Genomic DNA, 22,781 nt, shown 5'->3' on the forward strand with positions numbered 1-22,781 from the left:
GGGCCTTTAGTATTTGTTTGACTCCCCTAATTCTGTTTCCAAGCTCTTTTTTGAGGACAAGAATTTTTTTAAAACTTGTGGAAAGATTTTTTTTTTTGGCCTCGATTCTCTCTTTAGTTTGCTGCTGAAATGTTAAAAAATCCCAGCAGCTGCAGGTCACCACTGGGTTTCAATAGGAAACCCTGATTCAGGACACATATTTTTCAATTGTATCAGAATGTGCTTTTGGAATCAAATCAGGAAATCTTGAAGGCTGGGGAACTCTTTTCTTTAAAGTTCTCCCTACTCATTGTTCTTTCCTCATGTCTTTAATGAATTGCTTTGGCTCCCAACCACAGACCAGATTGTGACGAATGAAAGAAAATTAAGAAGGGAAAAAGCTTAAGTTATTGATTTGACTTGAGGGAATTTTTGTGAGATTTCTGACGCAACCCCAAAAAACCAACAACCCCAAACCCCAAGTGATTCTCCATGTTTCAAGACCTTCTTCAGCTTCTGGACTGGGACCAACCTTGATAAGGAAATGTCAGTCCATGCCATCAGGGTTATATACAGAGACCCCTAAATTCTCTGTGGTGCTTCATCATTTCATGATTTTGGGGAGCTAAAGCCAACTGCCTGGAGGCTGTCTCCTAAACCACATTTGGTAAAGGACAAAATGCTCTGGAGTTAATTGAAGAAAGACAGTGTGTTCATTAATTATGGGCTCATAGTTGCTGTGATCACTCATGGGCCTGGTGGAAGCCTCCTAAATCTTCCCTTTACTCTTGATCTTGTTAACAGAGTTGCTGCATTCACTAACTAGTCTTAAACCCTAAGGTGTTATGCATTGTTCAGAGACAAACTCATCAAAAAAGATGTAAGTGACCTGTCTTCTCTTGTCTCCTGGAAGTGGAAGCTGGATAATGTAAAATTTATTTTGTTATGAGGGAGAAGAGCCCAGATTAGGAAGTGGGTGTTGCCTTTGAGGACCTAGAGTAGAATCAATGGGCATTTGTCAATTTCTACTGAGAATATTCAGAAAATTACTTCAGACCCTCTTCAGCAATAATAGTAATAGTGACGTTAAGACTGACTAGCCAAACTTGGATGATTTCCTTTTTTTCACCTCTTATTTGCTATTTTTTTTCATTAAAAAAAGACTCTTCAAGTATTTTTCTGTTTATAAAGTGCTTTCCCTACATTTTCTCACTTAATGATGGCAACAGAAAGTGGCATTATTTTACAGAGGAAGCATAGGTAAGGAGAGGTCCTGAGTTAAAAATGTGCTCATGCAGATGGTTTGGTGGAAGATCTCGGGCCTCTTCCTTCGTGATCCTGGCCTCTTCTGAGGGCTCTTTCATCAAACCTATTTTTATGGGTCTAAAAAGTCTTGGTGACATGAGAACAGCATCTTGATTGCAATTAAAAATTCCCAGCAGAGTAGTGTTAGGTCCCGCCCATCTTTTTTAATTTTTTGTTTTGTTTTGTTTTTTGGCCGTGCCCCGTGATTCTGGGATCTTAGGGATCTTAGTTCCCAGACAAGGGATTGAACTGGGCTCCCTGCAGTGGAAGCATGGAGTCCTAATCACTGGCCCACCAGGGAATTCCCCCTCCCCTTTTTTTCTCCCACCTTTTAAACTTAGGTCTTAGTTATCTGATAACACTGTTGGATTTTTCTAGATGCATCTCCTCCTTCGAAAAGGAAAGACAAGCATACATGCATACATAAATGGATATGGTTTTATTGTCTGAAACCAAGTCAAACAAACTGTCAGCCCTATAAGATAATTATTTCAGGGAGGGAGTGGGTACCTCCAGGTCATATTCTGAAACTCAGGTTACTCTTTTTGATAAATGTTCCCTAACATTTAACTGATTTATAAATAACCATTTCATAAAATAGGTGACATATCCTCAGTTAGTTATCTTGGATTATGTAACAGGAAGCACGTGGCTCAAAGATAAGCATTCTATGAGTGCTTCATTGATATTTTATTTGATTGAGGCAGACATCAAATTATTTTGGCCTTGACGAGATTTGGGGAGTAAAGACTATTTCCAACACCCTGTGTGAAACAGAACTTTGAAGGTTTAATGACTTCTTTTACTATATTCTGGAGCAGATTAAAAACAATGTCTAAGATAATTTTGCCTCTGCTAATGGCTATTGTCTTGGCTCACTGAAATGGTGAAGGATGGCTTCCTATCCAAACACATGTCTTGGTAGGCTCCTCAGCTGTCACAAAAGAATGCTAACACTATTAAGCATTGCTCATCTGTCTTACACATCTATACTTAGCTCGCAGCACAGCATAGCAGCTCTCCGGGTATTTTCTAGGAAGTTCAATCTCAAGCTTATGGTCATTTAGTGTTTAGCGCAAGTGCAGTTGAGAGAAATAATAATTAGGATGATTGCTCGAAGGACATGTAGTTCATTTGCTCTTTTAAATATCCTAAAATACATTTCTGAACTTCATCAGCTCAGCAGGGACTGAGTACAGAGACTCTATCATTGGGCCCTTGGAATTGTGTTTGAGATGATATCCATAGGCCTGTTATAAAACACAGCTCTAAAATTCTCATATTATATTCTTTATCTCAAACAATGACTACTTTATGAGGAGTTGTTAGAGAAATTATTGTTTGAGCCAACAACTAACACATAATTGTACTTTCCCAAAGAAATTAATTTATTTTTACCTTACAGACTATGAAGTAAAGGGCAATAGACAGGCCTTCCCTTTTTCTGTAGAATTGGTGGTCCACCTGGAACAGATGTGTGGGTCATCATGTCAGGCATTTTTATTTTCATTAGGGACTCTAGCTGATCATCATCCTTCTATATTTTCTTCCACTCAACTTTACGTTAAAAACTTAAACCATTATTTTTCCTGTTGTACATTCTTGAGTACAACATTACATTATTTTGGAGATGATCTTGTGTGTAAACGCTCTTGCATGTCTGAAGATGTTTTTATTGCCCTTTCATACTTGATTGATTATTTGCCTGAGTATAGAATTCTAAGTTTAAAAACATTTTTTCCTTAAAACTGGAAGGCATCACTCCTGTGTTTTCTATCATCCTTGTTGCTGATGAGAAATTTCATGTTGGTCTAATTCTTATGACTCTGGGGCTACCCATTTTTTTCCTTCTGGAAGTTTTTACTATTTTTCTCTTTGTTTTTTATCAAAATTTTATGAAGATCTGTAGGTCCATTTTCATTCATCCTGACTGGCACTTGATGGCCCTTTTGCTTTGAAGAGTTGTCTTACTCTGGTGCAGAGAAATTTTCTTCTATTTATTTGATTATTTCCTCCCATCCATTGTTTATGTTCCTTTCTCCTAAGTGTTTTTTTTTTTCACATTTCTTTTTTGTCATTTTCTTATATATTTTAAGAGATTTCTTATTCTTCATTCTGTCTTTCTTACTATACAGTTCATGCATTAAATATTTTTAATTTCCAGGAGCTTTCTCTTGTTCTCTGTTTTCTTTGTTCCTATCAGCTTGTTCTTGTTTCATGGATGCCATGTCTTCTTGAATATCTTTGAGGTACTAATTGGAATTAAAAAGAAAAACAACCCCCTTTCCCCACCTGTTTTCAGCATTATCTCTTCCCCTTGGATCCTTCTGTTTTGTGCTCTTGGTTTTTCTCAGATGTCTGGTGACTTATGGTTGCTGGTTTGTATTTACAAATGAAGGACTAGATGGATTAGTGCAGTTTCAAAGGTCTTTTTCCCTGTCAGGCCTCTCCTTTAAATAGGAAGACCAGTGATATAGCCAGCACACAGAGAGGTTTTTCTGTGTGTCTTAGTCCATTCTGTTTGCTATAACAGAGTACAAAGACTAGGTGGCTTGTAAACAATAAAAATTTATTTCTCACAGTTCTGGAGGCTGGGAAGTCCATGATCAAGGCATCAGCAGATTTGGGGACTGGTGAGGGCTGCTTCCTGGTTCATAAATGGTTATCTTCTTGCTGTGTCTTCAAATAATGAAAGGGGCAAGAGAGCTCTCTGGGGCCTCTTTTTTAACGACACTAATCCCATTCATTGGGGCTCCACCCTCATGACCTAATTACCTTCCAAAAGCTTTCAAATATCATCACATTGGGGATTAAGTCTCAATATATGAATTTGGGAGGGATACAAACATTCAGTCTATAGCATTGTGGTTTAGTCAGGGTATCTGGCAAATCCCACAATTGCCTCAGTAAGGCAGGCTATACGAGGGCCTGAGTCTGCTGTAGCTGATGTGGAGGTTCAGAGCTTCTTCTCTCTTAGGCCTGAACACCCCCTCTTGGTTTCTTCCCTAGGCATGTTGCCTAGTCTCTTCAGTGGGTAAGGGAGGGGTGTGTGAGAGGGCCCAACTGGCTCAATTATAATTATTTTGGTAATTCTCCAAAACTAAGGTGATCAGATAATTTATGTTCCAAACTGAGACACTTTTGAGAGTAAAAGGCCACCCTATTAATTATTTTGCCAAGACATTAGGCATCACTGGGACTGTCACCCTATCTACATCAAACTCTCAATCTTTGTATTTATTGGCTGAATTTGGAACTTCTCTGGGGCTCCATTGGGAAAACAACTCTTCTAAGTCTTTTGGCTAGCATTGTTCCTATCTTTTTTTTTTTTTTTTGGTCAAATTGATCCCATCTGATTTCTATTTTATTTTGTAGACTTCCTTTAAAATTTATGAGCCTCTGATAGCCCCATTCTTATTTTCCAGCACTGTTGTGTTTTTATTCTTAAAAAAATATTTTCTGTCATCTCAGTGGGACCTGAGAGGTAAGGGAGGTAGAAGGACATGCTAACTTGAACTGGAAGTTCTTTCATTCCACTGTAAACATACTCTGGTTTACTATATTTTATACATCCATGTGTATCACTTTACTCGTTTTTGGAACCAGACACATGTAGTGATACCAATTGTGCAGGGACGAGCTTACTCTGTTAACTCATAAATCCCTTGATGAGCACTTTCCTTTCATTCCTCTCACACCTGGAAGGATGCCTACAAAATGTTGGGCATTAAGTCATTGAACCTCTGAGCAATCCATAGTGGGCGTTGTTTATGGGGGATTTGTGCTCAGCTTCCCCTTCTTGCAGGATGTGACTTATTGCCAACAGGGGTTTATATCTCCTCACGCACTGTTGTAGCACAGGGAAGAATGTGAATTCCTACAAAGACAGTTCAGGCCTAGCATATTCAGGTTAAAGGCAGAAAACTGTAGGCATTTAAAACCCAAAGCCAGAATTTTGCAGAGCTTAGTGAAGGGATGGAAAATCTTCTCCCAGAATTTATCCATGAAGGCTCAGTTCAGAAAGATAATACTTAATGGAAGTATAGAGACAAAGATGAAGTCTTAATAAGAAGATTTTAGAAGCAAAAAGAGGAGAGAACATCCTGGCTCTGACAAGGTCTCATGGGATAAGAGCACTGTGGATACCCAGGAGAGGATCCAAACTTTCCCAGCACAGAAATTACTCCTTTGGCCACTTTGGGAAAGGGCTATTCTTAGTCCTTGGGGAGGGTGGTTACATGGAGACACTGGACAGGAGTCAAGATTCTGGTGTTTGGAATAAGTAAAATTAGACACAGAACTATAGAATTCTATGCTTGGGTGTGCTTCATATAAATGTGAAATTTAAAAATGATCATCATCTGAATGTATATGCTCTAAACTAAAGCCATCAACATACAAATTAGCACGTCTGATTTTTGATTTAAACTAAAGTTAATCTGTAAATTACATGCAGGAGGCCAGTGGGCCAGGTTAGCCTTCGCCATGCAGAAGAGACCCCTCCACCCACCCAAGTAATATCCACTGTTTTCCTGTCGGCAGTTTTACTATACCTGGGTTAAGGTGGGGATGAATAAACAAATCTTCTAGCTTTCTAAGCTTTTAAGTCTCTCAGTCTCCAAAATTCCATTTTGGGCTTTGATATTTTTGCTCTTTGTTGGGGAATGATGAGAGAAGATGATGCTTTTACAGTCAGACTTTGAAATCTTTATTTCAGGGGATGGTTGGTTGAGAGGTTGCTTCCTGGTGGGTTCTCAATTTCAGAGTTATACACAGGGAACTGACTTTATTAGATGGTAAAGAAGGAAGCCATGTAGGCGGATATCAAACAGATAAACACTCTACAAAGAGTAGGAGCCCAAACATAATCAAAGACAGGATGTCATTTGTCAGGAGCAGTCGTCAGAGGTGAACTTCATACTTGAAAGCTGAGCCACAGGGACTGTAGAGACATTTAGATTCCTCTTGGAATTTTGGGAAAAAGGAATCAGTTCTTATAACTTGTGGTGCCTGGTATACAGTGAGCAGGTGGTAAGATATTCTCCTATCTTCCTTCTTTCCCTGTTCATGTCCCTCTTCTTTCTCATCTCCCTTCTACTTCCAGCTCTCCTTCTCTTTGCTTTTCTCTTGCTCTTCCTTTCCTAATCCCTACTGTCCACTCTCCAGTCTCCTTTATCTCTGTGGTTGTATGTACCTTCTCTAAAGTCAGACTCTTACCACATCCTTATACTTTTTACAACCTGTCACTTACCCAGGTGGGGAACTGTGGGATTAAGGGACTCCCAGGTTGAGATGGTCAAGTTAGTTACTAGGAGAGTCCAACATTGATGTCTGTTGGTTACTTGGCTGATCTTCCCTCCATAACTTTCATTATTCCACCGTTACCCTTTTGCCAACTCTAGATTAAGTAAACACGGAGCAAGAACATGCTACCCTTACTACAAGAACATGCTCTGCTGGTGTTTCTGGGGCATTGTCTTTTCTTGCCCTCTACAAATTTTAATTTCTGCACTATGATAATCTTTGGGTTTGTTGTCCTATTGTTTTGTTATTTGTACTTGCGTTCAGGTGATATAGAAGTGTCCCCTGGCAGTAGCCAGAAAAATTGGGGCACCAGCGAAGGGTATAAGCTCCTTTCTGGAAGATCCTGGTGAGCTGGAGCGAGGCAGAGAGAGAGAACAAAGATTGTGTCCATTGGCCTCCATTCCCTGAGACCCTCTCCATAGTCCCCTGTAAGAGTACCAAACCAGAAGCCTGCCCCACAGGCCAAAGCTTTTGGATGTGCAAACAGGCCTCTTTCTCAGAAAGACTGAGAATGTGTTTCAGTCAGCTGTCTGTGCAGTGCCCTGGGGGTGGTAGTCTGCCAAGAATAGAATCTTTGATTGTTACAGTCCCATGGGATCCAGAAACACAAGCCCATGGGCTTCAGAGTCAGGCAATCAAGAAGTGTTCCCTGGGTGGCAGCTGTGAAAACCAGCATCAGATGTAAAAACTGGGACACCAGGTGTGTGTTGACGCTCCCATCCAGGAGATCCTGGGGCTCTGCAGTGTGGCAGAGTGGGAGTGCAAAGACGGCACCCAGTGGAAAGTAAAAATAAAAAAAAAAAAAAGAAAAGGAAAAGAAAAGAAAAATAAGAAAAAAAAGACAAGGGGGAAAAAAGAAAAAAAGGAATAAAGGAGGAAAAAAAAAAAAAAAAAGATGGCGCCCGTCCGCATTAGCAAGGCAGAGGGAGAGCAGGGAGATGGTACCTACCAGCCACCGTCCCTGGATAGTATCCCAGAGGTCCGTGCCCCTTAGACCAATGCTTTAAAATTAGTAAGTGAGTCTTTTTCTGGTGCTTTTCAAAGGGCTGCTTCTGTGCTGGGCCCTGGGGTGAGTCTGCCTGAGGGCACTTTAAGAGCTCTTCCTCAGTTAGCCACAGCCCTGCCCCATTGGTCTTCATAGCAGATGCTTTGGAGGCTGTCTCTCAGGCACCTGTCTGAAAAGTGGGGGTGCCCGATGTGGGGTCTGAACACTTTGCTCCTCGGGTTGAAGCTCTGGGTTTTGAGTTGCCTCCTGCTTTGTCTGAGGGTGGGGTTTATAGTGAGGTTGTGTCTCAGCGTTTCCTACCTGCTTTGATTGGTTTCCCTCTTGTTTGCCCAATGTGAAGGGGTCTCTTAGCCAGTTTCTAGGTTTTGTTCTGAGGAAATTGTTCCAGATATTCTGTACATTCAGTATGTCCATAGGAGGAGGTGAGTTCAGGATCTTCCTAAGTTGCTACCTTGGACCGGAACTCTACATTTGCTTTCAGAAGAGATTTTATTTTTTTGGCCACTTCCAGCTAAGGGTAGGTCTCAGTCCCCTGATAATGTCAAGTTCCTCTCAATATGCATGGGTTTAGAAATATCACCTTTGGCTCTGTGACTATAAGGTCACTGACCTCACAGGCCACTTCAGTATGGTTTTGTTTGGCTATGTTATATCTTGTAACTCTGAAGCAAAAAAACAAAAACAAAAAAAGATTCCTTTCCAGTGTGGCATTTGACTTTTAGCAGCTCCTTCTTTTTTAGGAACTACTTGAAGTTAACAGAAGGGGTCTTTGTGGAGTTGAAGGGATATAGAAACTGGAGACACATACTGTTTTGCTTTATGGCTGGCATCAGAAAGACAATGAAAAACATTTCAGCTTTCCATTTTGGGATTTTCCAATACACGTTCCAACATTTAGGCTGGAAAAAAACCAATGCCCTTCAAATTTCAAAAGAAAGAATTCTTCTAACCTTGATGACAATCAAAGTAACCTATGTGATATTAGTTTAAAGAGTTGTATGTTTCTTTTGGTTGAAAATTTAATTTCATACCTGATTTCTCTCTCTTTAGAAGTGGAACGGATAGTAAAAGCCAATGACCGTGAATATAATGAGAAGTACCAGTACACAGTGAGTAAAACACTCATAGCATACACATGCTGGGGTAGGTCTGATCTTAAGGATAGTAGGATTCTTGCCTTCTAGAACTTTGATTTCACTAAAAACTTTGTTGGCCCATTTTAATACCAAGGTGCCATATGTTTCCATAAATTCAGATTTTAGTAATGTTTATACATTTTTTTCTATTCTGCGCTGAGTGGTTGGTATTCATATTGGTATGGGAATAAGATGAAGTATCTTCTTTCTCAAGAATTTATGCTTAATTCATCTTGGTGCCCATTGGGCACTCAAATAATGTAAGAATGCTATGAAAGCAGGCCTCCATGGTAGTACTTGGTGACGGAAGTGGTAATAGTGTCTGATGGGTGATGAATAACATTTGGGGATTTTCTCAAAGCAACTCAGGCTGAATGTGGAAAAGTGCATGTAGGAGAAAGTTCCCAGACCTGAATGATTATATTTATCAAGTGAGCAGTGAGAATGATTAGTTAAAATGTGTGATCTTTAAGCTTGTACTGAACTACTTTTTTTTTAACTAGAGTTTTCTTCATTCCCATAAGAAATATTTATTGAGAGTCTACTAAGTGACTGGCACTAGTCTAGAAACTTGGGATACTCTGGTGAGCACTTTGTAAATTATTTCATGGGCCCTCATAAAAATCTCCTCATCTTTCCTTGACTCAACCTAAGTTGCTACATGAAGTTTTTTAAATAAGTTCTAAGAAAGATAACTGGTAGAATTGATGCTGTGGGCGACATGTGGCCTAGAAGACCTGCTGTGATTGAGTATACCAGCACATTAATGAAAGAAAGTCTCAATTCACAGAGGGGTTTGATGACTATCAAGGCATAGAAATGTGAGTGTCATGGGGCAAATGTTGGCAGTCTCCAACTAGGAACTAGCTAGAGGAGAGGGAATTTTGGCCAATGGATTATTTTTAGTATTTAGTTCCTGTTGGCAGTGTTTTTCCATATGTGTGGATGGCTACATTGGGCTATTGTAGCTTGATACCAGTAGAGGTAGCTAACAACCCCTCTTTTCTCATACTGTGATAATCACGTAAACTTGTGATTATAATTTGATGTTCAATGTAAGTGTCTCTACAGGGAGTCAGCACACTGCCTCTATGACAGATTTCTCATTAAAGTAATATATTGGCACCCTGATTTTATTCATCAGTCTTGGTTAGCTTGGTAAGCTTGGTTCAGGTAAATCTGTCCTTGAGAGAAGGAATCCCTCGCAGGAGGCTGATGAATATGCTTTGTTGCCAGGGGTGGGGGGACCGGGGACTACTTTCTCCATGGTGATTAATGCCACTCTGTGCAGCCTCCTGACTGCTGGTCATTTAGCCCTTCTGGTCATCACCAGACTTGGCCCCATGCCTTTCTCTCCATTTTACCACCAGTTCTTTAGCTCTAGAGGATGACCCTTGAAAGCCTTGACCACCAAACCCTAAATCAGAGGAGTAGATGTCTATATTTTAAGACCTTGGGGGCAAAAACCCAGTAATAAGTAATCTACTACTGGGTAATTATGCATTTACGTACTTGGCTTTATCCTTATTTTCCAACGTGTAAGAGGTATTTTCATTCTGTGAGTAGTAACTAGATAAGGAAAGCCATATTTTGTCTGCATTTTGTAAGATGATACAGTCTTTTATATTTATAGCTATTTTTACTTAATTTATGAAATATTTCAAACTTAGAGGAAAGTACAGGGAATAATATGACACCTGTGTGCCTACCACCCAGATTTAATAGATGTTAACCATTTGCCACATTTGCTTTTGATCTTTCTTTTAATAATAACATGCCAAGGATACAGAGATGGTTTTCTCTTGAGCTTGCATGATATTGAACAAAAGCACACAGGTGTGTAGCTGGGGCTGGGTTTTCTGTTGGGCTTCCTAACAATGACAAGGCAGTGGAACAATTTTCTGCAGCTACAGCAGACAGAATAAGGCAGCTTTGTCTCGGAGTTAAAACATACTAAGGAAAAAACCAAAACCCATTATGGGCTGGCAAAACCAAGAATGACAGCAAAAGTTGAGAAAGGGAAGGTGCAGAGCAGAGAGGGGCATGAGTATCTCAGGTCTAATGACCCCTACCGTGGCTCAGAGGGGATGAGCCAGGCCCTCCTAGAATGAGCAAGGGTCCCCACTAGACCTGGCTGGTGGTGTGTTGATTTGGGAAATCCCAACAGGATGTCTGGCCAGACAGTGAGCTGTGGAACCCTTCTCAGCCTCAGCCCATTCAGATACAAATTGGGGATAATAAAAGTACCTATTTCATAGTTACTGAACAGACTGAAGTAGAGGAACACACAATGACTCTATGAGCTGGTCTTTATAGAGATGGGATTTGAATCTATATCTATCTGATTTTTAAGGATTTTTGAGCACGTCATACGTGGACTATCCTTTTAAGGAAGGCAGAACCCACGGGTCTTTTGCTCAGTCTTACCTAGTTTAAAGGGTATTACTGCAAATGGAAATGGATTTGAAGAAACCCCAACAGATCTCAGCAAGAATGCTTATAATAATTGATGAAGTAGTATTCCCCCGTAAGGCTGCAAAGGAGATGGGAATAAACTGAAAATTATAAAAAAGATGAAAGGAGAAATGGTGAAGTTTCCTCGAATGTAGTGAAAAGAGTGTTTGGGGATAAGATAGACCACAGTTTGAATCTTTTCTCTTTCTCGTTTGCTAACTTGTGATCTTGATTTATTTATTTTTCTGCATATCATTAATTTCACCTGTGAAATGGGGAATTTTCCTTATAGGATTATCTACCAAAGGGTTAAATGAATTAATTTATATAAATATTCGATAATAGTAAGACTAGCTAATATATATTAGATGCTTACTATGTACCAGGCTCTATGCTAAACCTTTTATATGGATTTTTTCTTTAACCTAACATGGCTGTGGGCAAGTATGCATGATAAATTTTAGATTCCCTATAAAGTACTGGATAAAGTAAGATATCAGTGAAAATAATGTTCAGAAGATACTGAGAAGTTGGCTAAAGTTGTAAACTTTTTGCAGCAGATATCATGCTGAAAAGTTAGCAAATCTGTGATACTGAATGTGTGGAAGTTGCTGATAAATTATGCAGGGAATGCAATAGCAGAGATACAAATGCACCTAAAGCAAGAAGATTAACAGTGTAAACAACTGTGGTTGTAGAGAACAGCCCCCTGCACCTGCCGAATAAGCAATATGGCAATGATAATAATTTGATGAGATACTTATTGATTACCTACTCTGTGCAAAGCATTTGATGAGTTCAGGAAATATTTCTGACACTCTCAGTGTGGATATTGACAGATATATGGTTAACAGTGATGATAATAACAAAGTTAGTTATAATAATAATAGTAGCTTACACATATATGGTGCTTACCATCTGAAAGGCAGGGTTCTAAGCACTGTATTATATTAAACTAATTTAATCTCACAACTCTATGAAGAGAGCACTTTACTTATCTCACTTTTGTATATGAATACATTGATGCACAGAGATCTCACTTAAGTGACTTACTCAAGGTCACACAGCTGGATAATGGCTCCCATTCTTACAGCTGTGAGTCTAGCTGTGTACCAGGTACTTTACACATATAACTAATCTTCCACAAAACCCAGAGGGTTGTAGTGGAGTTCCACTTAGTAACTTGTCTGAGGTCACATTGCTAATAGGTAGAATTCTAATTTAGACTGGCCAGATTCAAAGCCTGTTTTGTTTCCATGATACCCTGCTGTTCTTTTGACCAATCTTGAAAGACAAACTGCAACAACAACAAAAAACCCCCAAACAAATCCTCTGAATCTCCTCTCCTTCTCTTACATACCTGCTGGTAAGGTTTTTATACTCAGAAGACAAAGGCAGATAAAGGAGATATAAAATTTTACAAATGTGAGGCTAAGAATGACCTTAAATCTTACCCTTAGCGTTTGTAGATGAGAACTTGGGAGAAAAATTTACACAAAGCTCAGATAACTGGTATGATTTCCACAAACACAAAGACTGGCCAAGCAAACTGTTCTCTTTGAAGGCCGAAGGAAGATATTTCAATACCTAGAGGACATTAATTTATCAACAGACCCTTAAGCTTCAAAGCACTTTATAGGACATAGCACAGGCTTAAAAAATGATCAAAAGTGCTTTTAAAAGATAAAGCTTTTAGAACACAAAAGACAAGGTTAATGATTCTAAGTGAAATTAATTGGGAAGTGACACATGATATTGTGAAAACTGGAAGGTGGAAAACATAAAACAAGTGGGATTTCAGACTGCCAAGATGTGTAACACAAAGTGAGATTGGAGAGTGAAGGAAGAGTGAGCCGAATGCTAGAATTATTATTCTCATTAGAAAGGAGTTCAAAGTTTTCTTGGTTAATGATGGGAATGAATAATAGAAGTAATGAGAACAGTTGTTGTATTAAAATATGTTAATAATGTTAGAAAAACATGAGAGCGAGCCAGACAGCCCCTCATGATCCCTATTAAAAGGAGTTCAGAGTGAATGGTAGAAGTACTGAAAACAGTTGTATTAAAATGTGTCGATGTCAAAAAATGTCAGAAAAAGTGTTGGATTAATTATAGCTATTTTCCAACTTTATTAAGAAATAAAGAAATGTTGGAAAACATTGGTTCCCACTGGCTCCTGTTATTTTTATGTCTCACATCAGCACAGGCATACCCTACCCCCATTCAATTCTCTTGAACTCTAACAGAATTTGAGAAGGGGAATGAACTCGTCTGAGTGTTGAGAAACTTATCCTGCCTCAAACTCAGAAAGTTCAGTAAACGTGAACACTTAACAACTTCTGTCTGAATGTATTTCATGCACGAAGGTAGATGGGAAGTTTCTAAAGGGCTTTTTCCTGAGCTGAATTATTGATCCTATTCAGGAAGTGTACAGGCTTATATAAGTTGGTGAAAATTTAACCAAGTAGTTTTGGATGCTTTTTTTTTTTTTAAATTAATTAATTAATTAATTTTTGTCTGTGTTGGGTCTTCGTTTCTGTGCGAGGGCTTTCTCTAGTTGCGGCGAGCGGGGGCCACTCTTCATCGCGGTGTGCGGGCCTCTCACCGTCGCGGCCTCTCCTGTTGCGGAGCACAGGCTCCAGACGCGCAGGCTCAGTAGTTGTGGCCCACGGGCCCAGTTGCTCCACGGCATGTGGGATCTTCCCAGACCAGGGCTCGAACCTGTGTCCCCTGCATTGGCAGGCAGATTCTCAACCACTGTGCCACCAGGGAAGCCCTTGGATGCTTTGAAAGAAAGCTTTCCATCCAAAAACTGTGATTCGAACACCTTAGTTCATTCCTAGAATCTTGAGATGGCTTGTTGATATTATGGTTATTGGATGGAGGCTCTTGTTGCTCTTATGATTTTTGTGATTGGTAGAACAATGACCATTTGGGTTTTCCAAAAAGTGTTCATTCAATGTGGCAATATGGCTGATTCTTAGCAGTCAGTGTTACAATGATGCCACCAAGATGCCCTTCAGCATGAGCCCCTTCCATGTCCCTCCCACCCACTTAAATGGGGCTTTCTATGTTTCCACAGTCACTTCTCTTTTAACTCAGAATCAGTGGTTTGAGTGGAGTAAAAAATTATGGCCCCCCATGATTCTGGGTGTGTGAGCTTGGACAGTCACCGGACCTCTTTAGACCCACATTATAATGATGTGTCTGTGTTCCTCTGAGACCAGACTGGCATAACAATAAAACCTGTATTCCTGTGTGTGTGGGTGAATTGATGAGTCCTAGTCCCTTTTTTTAATAGAAATGATTTTTAAAATTCAGTATGTTCACAATGTGCCTGCTCTATGCCTAGTAACATGTGTGTTTCTTGACTTAATCACTTTCCAAAGAGGTTTTGAGGCCATGAACAAAAAGAGTGTGAAGCTCAAAGGAGTAGAAACACATGAGGAAACTGGGATGGGCAGGGTATATTTAGGTGGGCCCCAAACTGCATGCTAGAAGGCCCTGTTGCTTAGACTGGCAATGTGTTGAGTGCTACCAGGGTTATTAAAAAAGCGGGTATAAGTTTTGCTTTCCACCTTCAAGGAGCATGTATAATCTACTCCAGAAGAGGAGACCAGGACATAAGAACGAATTTGACAATAGGTAATACTGAAAAGGTAATGCTAAATTTTACATGTGTGTTGTGGCCTGTTAAGTGTTAGGGGAATGAAGGGTGAGTGAAGTATTTGAGGAAGTGTCACCAGAGGAAAAGGGAAATGATTCGAGCCTCGTTTGTTTATTTGTACCACCGCTGTTAGGAACGAGAGACAGGAGCAAAGTCCCGAAGTCCAATCTAACTCGTGGGAATTAGGGTGTGTCATGGGAAATGATAGTTCAGGTAGGTGAGACCTGACTGTTTAAAAAAAGAATTTGAATATGAGGTAATAGGCTCTCAGGAGCTGAGTAGTCAACAGAGTGAAAAAGGATGTTATTAGCACTTGGGATTAAATAGATTGGATATCCAAATTGAAATGCCCAGGTTAATATGGAATGTAACTTGGGTGGGGTTAGAGTTGTAGATTAAGGATATCCATTGGAAGGAGGTGCTTAAAGCTAGGAGAAGAAATAGAACTGAAGGCTGGATGGCTGAAAGTGTGGTGGTAGAAACTCCCCCACAGTTAAAGGGGGAGGGAGGGAGCCCAAGAAGCAGTGGAGAGCTGAGGAAAGCAGAGAAAGGGTGAGACGAAAGCTGAGGTGGGGTGGGGTGCAGGGTGGAGCCCCTCAGGGAACAGCGGGCGGGAAACCATATCTGATGCTAGGCGCTCATGAGCTAAGGCAAAACATCTTTAAGTCAGAAGGAAGCACTTGGAGGACCTGAAGAAAGCAGTTTAAATTTTTTTAAAAGTCCGGGGTTTGGAAGTCAGAGGGCAGGGGAAAAAACATGCAAAAAAAGAAGGGAGTGGGGTATAGCCCCCTTCATTAATAATTTGCAGTAAAAAAGAGAAATAGTATTTAAGCTTTCAGGCTCATTGAAATGAAGTGAAACATTTTTGAATCAATTTTCTGACGTTTTGACTATCCAAGTACAAAAAGCCTGTGGGAAGGTAAAACTCTAAACGTTTTCTTTGGGAGACTCTTGGCATATCCACATGCTGAGACACATCCTAGTCCTGCTTTAATCCTTGGCCTGATGGAAAATTTGGATTTCTCTTTCTTTTTTCATGAGTAGCATAGTTGCACTGCCAACATGCTGTAGATCCTCACCAAGAAGCCTGATAATCAAAGCAATTTCTGCACCAACCAAAGAGTACAGATGATGACAAACTCTGTGACCAAGCTCGAATTAGTTGTGGAAAGTGCCAGTAACTTACATTTGTTATCGGTTTCTGGTTGTTGGTTGTTGCGTGTTTTGTATTGTGACGTTACTATAGTAACAATGGCTTTTTAGCAAACATTGAAATGCCTTCTGTTTTGGGTGCTGTTAATATCCGTGTAAATTATTCTACGTTCTACATGACAGAGGTTTTTATCTTTCTTTATAAATAATTACTTGAAGAGAAAAGATAATTTTTGGACATCTCTCAAATTCATTTTCATTCTAGATTCAGGATTTTAAAAGTATAAATGTTTTATCTTTTTGACATCTGATTTATTTAAATAGTGTTATTCTTTGGCTAAGCATTTGTCTGATTTTTTGGTTTCCTTGATTTGGTTGATCTGTTTTAATCTTTTGTTTTAGCCTCTGAATTCCTATTCCTAAACGTTCTAAAATGGCACGTTAAGGTAATTAAAAAATCCAGTTAAGCTCTGAAACTCTGAAGTGTTTGTCATTTACCTGTTCCAGGCTTGAGATAATTTAAGCATCCTCATAAACTAGTTCCGTTCCATCTGTTCTGTGAAGTAAGTTTCAAATAAAGCCATGTAGATTAGGTTTATTTATTTATTTATTTTACTTTTACTTTATTCATTGCAATGATATAAAATTTAAAAGTTTCCAAACAATGTGTAATTGGAATTAAGAGTTAAAATAAGCTAATTTTGGTGTTAGAATTTTGGAGCTCTGCTGTAGCCTCGCTGTGGTGGGACAGATTTAAACTAAGACTGAGAAATGAAAAGATGGAGCAGGAAGGAAAGTAAACTTCTGTGTGAAGCAAGAACTACAACTGCAGTTTCCTTTGTTGGAAAATGGTTTATGAAAGTAATCCATAAATCAATCACGTGGATAACATTGGGCAAGTTCAGTAACAGTTGAGAGGCTAACGGAAAAACCACAACCCCAACGGTATCAAGGTTTTTAACACTGTTTTGTAATTTTCTTTACTGGACCAGATAGTTTGTTTCTGTGATTCATATTATTAAAAGATAGTAACTATCACATTTTATGTTCTGTAGTGGAAAGATTAATCAAATCATTTGTGTTAACAATGTAGTCTCAAATTCATGTCTACTATTATAAAACCTGTGCTCAGGTTACTGTTGAATTTTATATCTGACTTTCTATATGCAGTGTCTTACAAAAGTAAACTATTTAGGCATTAAAGTTAAATCTGGAGGTAATTTAAAAATGATACTAGGAGTTGATTAGGGGCCATATATATAAATATTTGCGTGTTGCATGTTTATGTGCATGTAGGAAGGGTTGTAGTTATAAGAATGTGTGTATATCTTTGTAAGAATGTTCTGGCTTGAATGGTGAGAGACTGTTCTTTGAAGCACAGAACAGCAGTCAGATTCTTATATCTAGATCGGTGATCTACATCTCTACCTGCTGATACCCTGATTTGACATCTCTAGCAGCCCTAGTTGTTCTGGGTTTTACGTGTGCTCTTTGGTTGTAAAGTTTGCTGTGAATCAACGTCACCTCATTATAGATGTGACTGTCCAGGTACAATCTAGATATGCTGCAGGTGGTGACATCATTCTGTCCCAATAGCCCAAAAGTGCATGGAAGAGGAATTGTTTTATACAAATGGGAAAGCCTGACTGGTACAGTAAGGAAGTTAGCTGAAGTTCATCATAGAATCTCAGCATAGAATTATCCTTTAAAGCTTTTCCACCAACTTCTCTCCACAGAATTTTTAGTGATGACATATCCAGTCTGTGTTTGTATCCCTCTAGAAGAGGAAAACACACCACTTCTGAAAAGGGCCTTTTCTGTCTTTGCATAGTTTTGATCATTAGACAGTTTGTCCATCATTTGATCCAAATTGGTCTTCTTTTGCTTTATTAGCCATTGGGTTAGTTTTTCTTCTGAGGCCAAAGCAGAGCAAATGTGTCTCCTATTTCATGTGACAACCCTTCTGATGTTTGGATCACTGAGTAGACTAGTCTCCAGAACAATCATCTCCAATTCCCTTTCTTTTCAAAGAGCTTCAGCTTTGCTATCATTTCTTAAAGTGGGTTGCTCCAAAGTCAAGCAATGTTCCAAAAGTTATTTGATCAGCTTGAAGTAGAAGGATTATTAATGCAGCCCAAGATTGCTCTGGCTTTTTGGTGATTGTTGACTCCTATTAATCTCCTATTAATCTCATTTTCATTATTAATGATCAGGACTGTGCCACATTTATCTCTGCATCTTGTTTGTCATAGAACAGGCCTTACTCTGCTGTGTCACATGTGGACCTACGAACATGTCTTCTGCATCTTCACTGAATTCTAAGCCAATGCACCAATCAAAATAGAGGCTCTGGGGGGTGGAGTCCAGGCATTGGTATTAAAAAAAAAAATCTCCCCATGTGGTTCTAATGAGCAACCAGGTTAAGAGTCACCAATATAAGCTCTTAATTAAAATATTGAGCACAACACAGTTGAGGACAGAGTCATGTGCCGTATCATACCTCCTAACAGGTTGCCATTGGGCCATTAATAATTATGTCTTGTTGCCTTAACTAGTTTCCAATTTCTATAATTAACTGTCCTGGCTGCCAACCCAATTTTTGTTTAATTATGCTATATTATTGCTCTCTATCTTAAAAACCAGAGAGCCTTTTAAAAAATATTAAATCTATTATACTGCTGGTTTAGATAACTTTTATATGGAAGCAGAAGGATGGAATGAATAATTGAACTTTGAAGATTCCTTTCCAAGTCATGTTTCTATGATTCTTGCAAACCACAAAGTCCTGTGCTGCAATATTTTAAACACTCTTGTAGGCCAAATGCCACAAAAACGCCATTGTTATAAGCAAGACATTTGTGAGTTTAGGAGCACAAATGGGCTGGACTTCATAATGTCTGGCAGAGAAAGCACTGCTCAGACTTTTCTAGGTGAGAAAATAAGCTAAAAGAATGTTTGATTTTTTTTCTTCTCCCTCACTCTCTGATATGGAAAAGTTAATGAACTGCACAAAGATGTTATGCTAAAAAATGTGAAAAATCTATATTTATGCTAGGGCCTATCTTTCTCTGGCAAATGTACTTCTCGAAGTTACGTACTGGAAATTACTTGTTTGTGTTGTGAATTACTAACAATTACATTAGCTCCTGTTTGTTCTGATAAATGGAATTGCATTTCCCTCATGTATTATTTTGCATTTTAAAAAATTGGGTTTATCAGGCTTGTATTGAGTAATTAGGAATTGTTTATCACTTTGTTAAATCCTTTAGAGACTTAAAAAAGTATAAGGTAGGGTCTTAGCTCCTCAGGGATTTACTATCCCCTTGGGATTTTGAGATTATTTTATATACAGAAATGAAATAACAGTACAAGACATTGTAATATTAAGTATAAAATTGAATGCGTTAGACTTACAATTAATGTTTTCACTATATCTGGGTAAGGGAGATAATTTTCTAATAAGAGATAAATTCTTTTTTTTTTTAACATCTTTATTGGAGTATAATTGCTTTACAGTGGTGTGTTAGTTTCTGCTTTATAACAAAGTGAATCAGCTATATATATACATATATCCCCATATCTCCTCCCTCTTGCGTCTCCCTCCCACCCTCCCTATGCCTAACACATATATATGGAATCTAAAAAAAAAAAAACAAAAAAACCCCAAAAAATGGTTCTGAAGAACCTAGGGGCAGGACAGGAATAAAGAGGCAGACGTAGAGAATGGACTTAAGGACATGGGGAGGGGGAAGGGTAAGCTGAGACGAAGTGAGAGAGTGGCATGGACTTATATACACTACCAAATGTCAAATAGATAGCTAGTGGGAAGCAGCCGCATGGCATGGGGAGATCAGCTCGGTGCTTTGTGAGATAAATTCTTTTTAAAAAACTTGTTCATGTTGTTAACAAATGTCTTTTGAAAAATATACCATGTTGCATTTATATAGTATAAAAATGGTCTAACTTGATTTGGAAACTTACTAATTTGCACTGCACTTTGAACCCTTGTCTGGATTTGTGGAATCATTGGCTACTCAGAAAGCCCAGTACCAGTCCCCTTTAAGTCGATCTAAACCTAAACTGACTGAAGAAAATGATGTGCTCCTTCAAAAGTTCTAGGTTATTCTGGAATTGAATGTTTTGAGTATGAAAGGCAGTTGAATTTTTTTTGTTTGTTTAATTCAAATGTGAATTTTATATGTGTGATTATTAAAAATAACTAAAGTATTTTGACATTAGGAATAGTTCTGAATTTATGCTTTATGAACAAATAATTATAAATAAATTCCTGAACCTATACAGGGCCTATATGTTATTTCCTGTGCAAATGGTCAGTTTTTTTACATTTTGCATGTTTTCATTTTTAAAAAAGGGTTCCTCCTGCCCTCTTCCCCTTCTCTTCCTGCCATGCTCCCCCATGCCTCCACATACCTGTGGAATTTCTTCCACGGTCTTTTGTTTTCCAACTTAATGCTTGATCTGATCTTTTTATTTGCCAGAGCTTTAACTGAAAATGCATGAAGAATCTCTGATTTTTATTTTCATCCAATGTATTTTTCTAAGGATTGAATGAGAAATCTAGAAAAATATCTTCAGCTGAGTCAAAAGGACATTTTCTTTCTATAGTCTAAGCAGTGGTGTAAGGCATTTCAGTGTTTTAGCTCTGATGTTGATTCCGCTCCATAGTCTACTGGTGAAATCAAGTATCTCACAAGGTTCCTCATCTATAGTGGACAAATGGGACTTTTTTGGATATGTACGAATGTCACTAAATTATTTGCATAGCCTTTTGAAAAATACATGTACCTTTCTTATATCATAGAAATTTGTATTTATCAAAACTCTTAGAGGCTATTTAATACTTTGATTCTTGAAAAGCGAGCCTCTAATCAGCATCATCTTCTCCCCTGGAGCTTGTTAGAAATTCAGAATCTCAGGCCACATCACAAAACTACTGAGTCAGAATCTGCATTTGAACCCAAATGATTCATATGCACATTTGAGTTTCAGAAGCACTGGACAGATCCTCTATTCTTATTTCAGTTAGGGGTGCCCTGAAGATTCTGGCAAGAGCAAAGAGGTGAGGAGGGAAAAAAGTATTTAATTAGGAAGCACAGTGCTAGTGCTTTTATATACATTACCTCATATGATCTTCCCAACTCTGCATGGTAAATATTATTACTCACATTTTACAGATGGGGAAACTGAAGATTGGCGGGACTAAAATTTTTTTCCAAGGCCACTTAGTTGGTAAAATGTAGAGCCACCTTTCAGATTCAGGACTCCAAGCTCTCCCTTTTTCCTTTTTCAGTTATCTTCTGGGACAGTTAGCATTTACCCAGTCCTTATTCATTGGATTGTTGTTTCTTTTTTTTTTTTTTTTTTTAAACCGACTTGGAGTGTGTAATTTAGTTGGAATGGAGGGAGGGGGAAAACGCCCAGAAAACTGCACTTTTTATGTGTCACAGAGATTGGAAATGATCTTATTTTTTATTTATTTATTTATTTATTTATGGCTGTGTTGGGTCTTCGTTTCTGTGCGAGGGCTTTCTCTAGTTGTGGCAAGTGGGGGCCACTCTTCATCGCGGTGCGCGGGCCTCTCACTATCTCGGCCTCTCTTGTTGCGGAGCACAGGCTCCAGACGCGCAGGCTCAGCAATTGTGGCTCACGGGCCTAGGTGCTCCGCGGCATGTGGGATCTTCCCAGACCGGGGCTCGAACCCGTGTGCCCTGCATTAGCAGGCAGACTCTCAACCACTGCGCCACCAGGGAAGCCCTGGATTGTTGTTTCTCTATGGTGAATATGACTTAGATTTGGGGGGAAAAGGTCTTCAAGAAGCTCTTGAAGATTTCCTGAAACAAGGTATGCAAGGAGGCTCTTCCTTCTTAATCTCTGCATCTGAAGTTTGGGGTTTGATTTGTCCTCTTCCATATGTAACTCCTTTCTTTATGACATGTCTGCCTTCCTCCCTCCCTTTCCTTCTGTTCTCTGCCTCTTCCTTCTTCTTTACAATAGCTCCTGTCAAAATGGTTGTGTGTGTCTGTCATGAGTAAGAAGGCATATGTTGAAAGTATATTATGTTGTAATTTTGCAACAGAAACTTGTCTTATTTCAGTCGCATTTTCAGGGAAACTGTGGGGCTTTGTTACAAATGCAAAATCCAGTTTGAATTCGCAGTGATTAGCACTGTAGGTTGTAATAAGCCCCTTCCTCAATTATATGCTAATGGTAAGTGAAGTGCTTTCAGCTGAAGCTAGTTATGGGTAGACTGTCACATCTCCTGCTTTCAAGCTTGCTTGCCCAAATCTTACTCCCCATGTCTGCCTAGTTGCCTGGTGCTTTCTTGTTTCCTAGATCTTTCTCATAGGAAGGATATCCTCCTCACCTTGACATGTTAGAAATTAATGTGTTGTTTTCCCTGGGTATTAGGGTTGTAATGGAGGACAGTGGCCAGAGAACAGTGTTTAACACAAAGTGATGCATCTGTATCCTCCTTCACCCCCTACCCCATGCTTAGCACATTGCCAGGCATATACTAATAGGTGTGAACTTTTTTTTGGTAGGAGGTTTCTCTGGATCATTGCAACAGTGAACTTCTTATTTGTTCATTTATTCGTGCACTTATTTAAAAAACACAACTATTATTAAAAATTTTTAAGTATTATTACAAATTAAATTACTAGGGACAAAAATTACTGAGGAATTGCTCTGCTCTTGGCACAGGGGTGAGGTACATAGAGGTAGATACGACTCATTCATAGCAACCTTCAAGGAGCTA

General features: G+C 39.0%; 1 protein-coding gene across 3 annotated transcripts in view; it reads left to right on the plus strand.

Annotated features, from left to right (window-relative positions):
* Positions 1–22,781, plus strand: part of ATP8B4 (ATPase phospholipid transporting 8B4 (putative)) — a 305,912-nt gene that overhangs the window by 97,838 nt on the left and 185,293 nt on the right. For 2 of the 3 annotated variants that reach the window (XM_028163557.2, XM_057544467.1), the window contains one exon: positions 8,645–8,703. The exons of the other annotated variant lie outside the window; for it this stretch is intronic. In XM_028163557.2, the coding sequence (XP_028019358.2) occupies positions 8,645–8,703 (59 nt within the window). The remainder of the gene's footprint in view (positions 1–8,644; positions 8,704–22,781) is intronic. 3 annotated transcript variants of the gene reach the window in all.

The sequence above is a fragment of the Balaenoptera acutorostrata genome, chromosome 3 (genome assembly GCF_949987535.1).
Source record: "Balaenoptera acutorostrata chromosome 3, mBalAcu1.1, whole genome shotgun sequence".
NCBI classification, from domain to species: Eukaryota; Metazoa; Chordata; class Mammalia; order Artiodactyla; family Balaenopteridae; genus Balaenoptera; species Balaenoptera acutorostrata.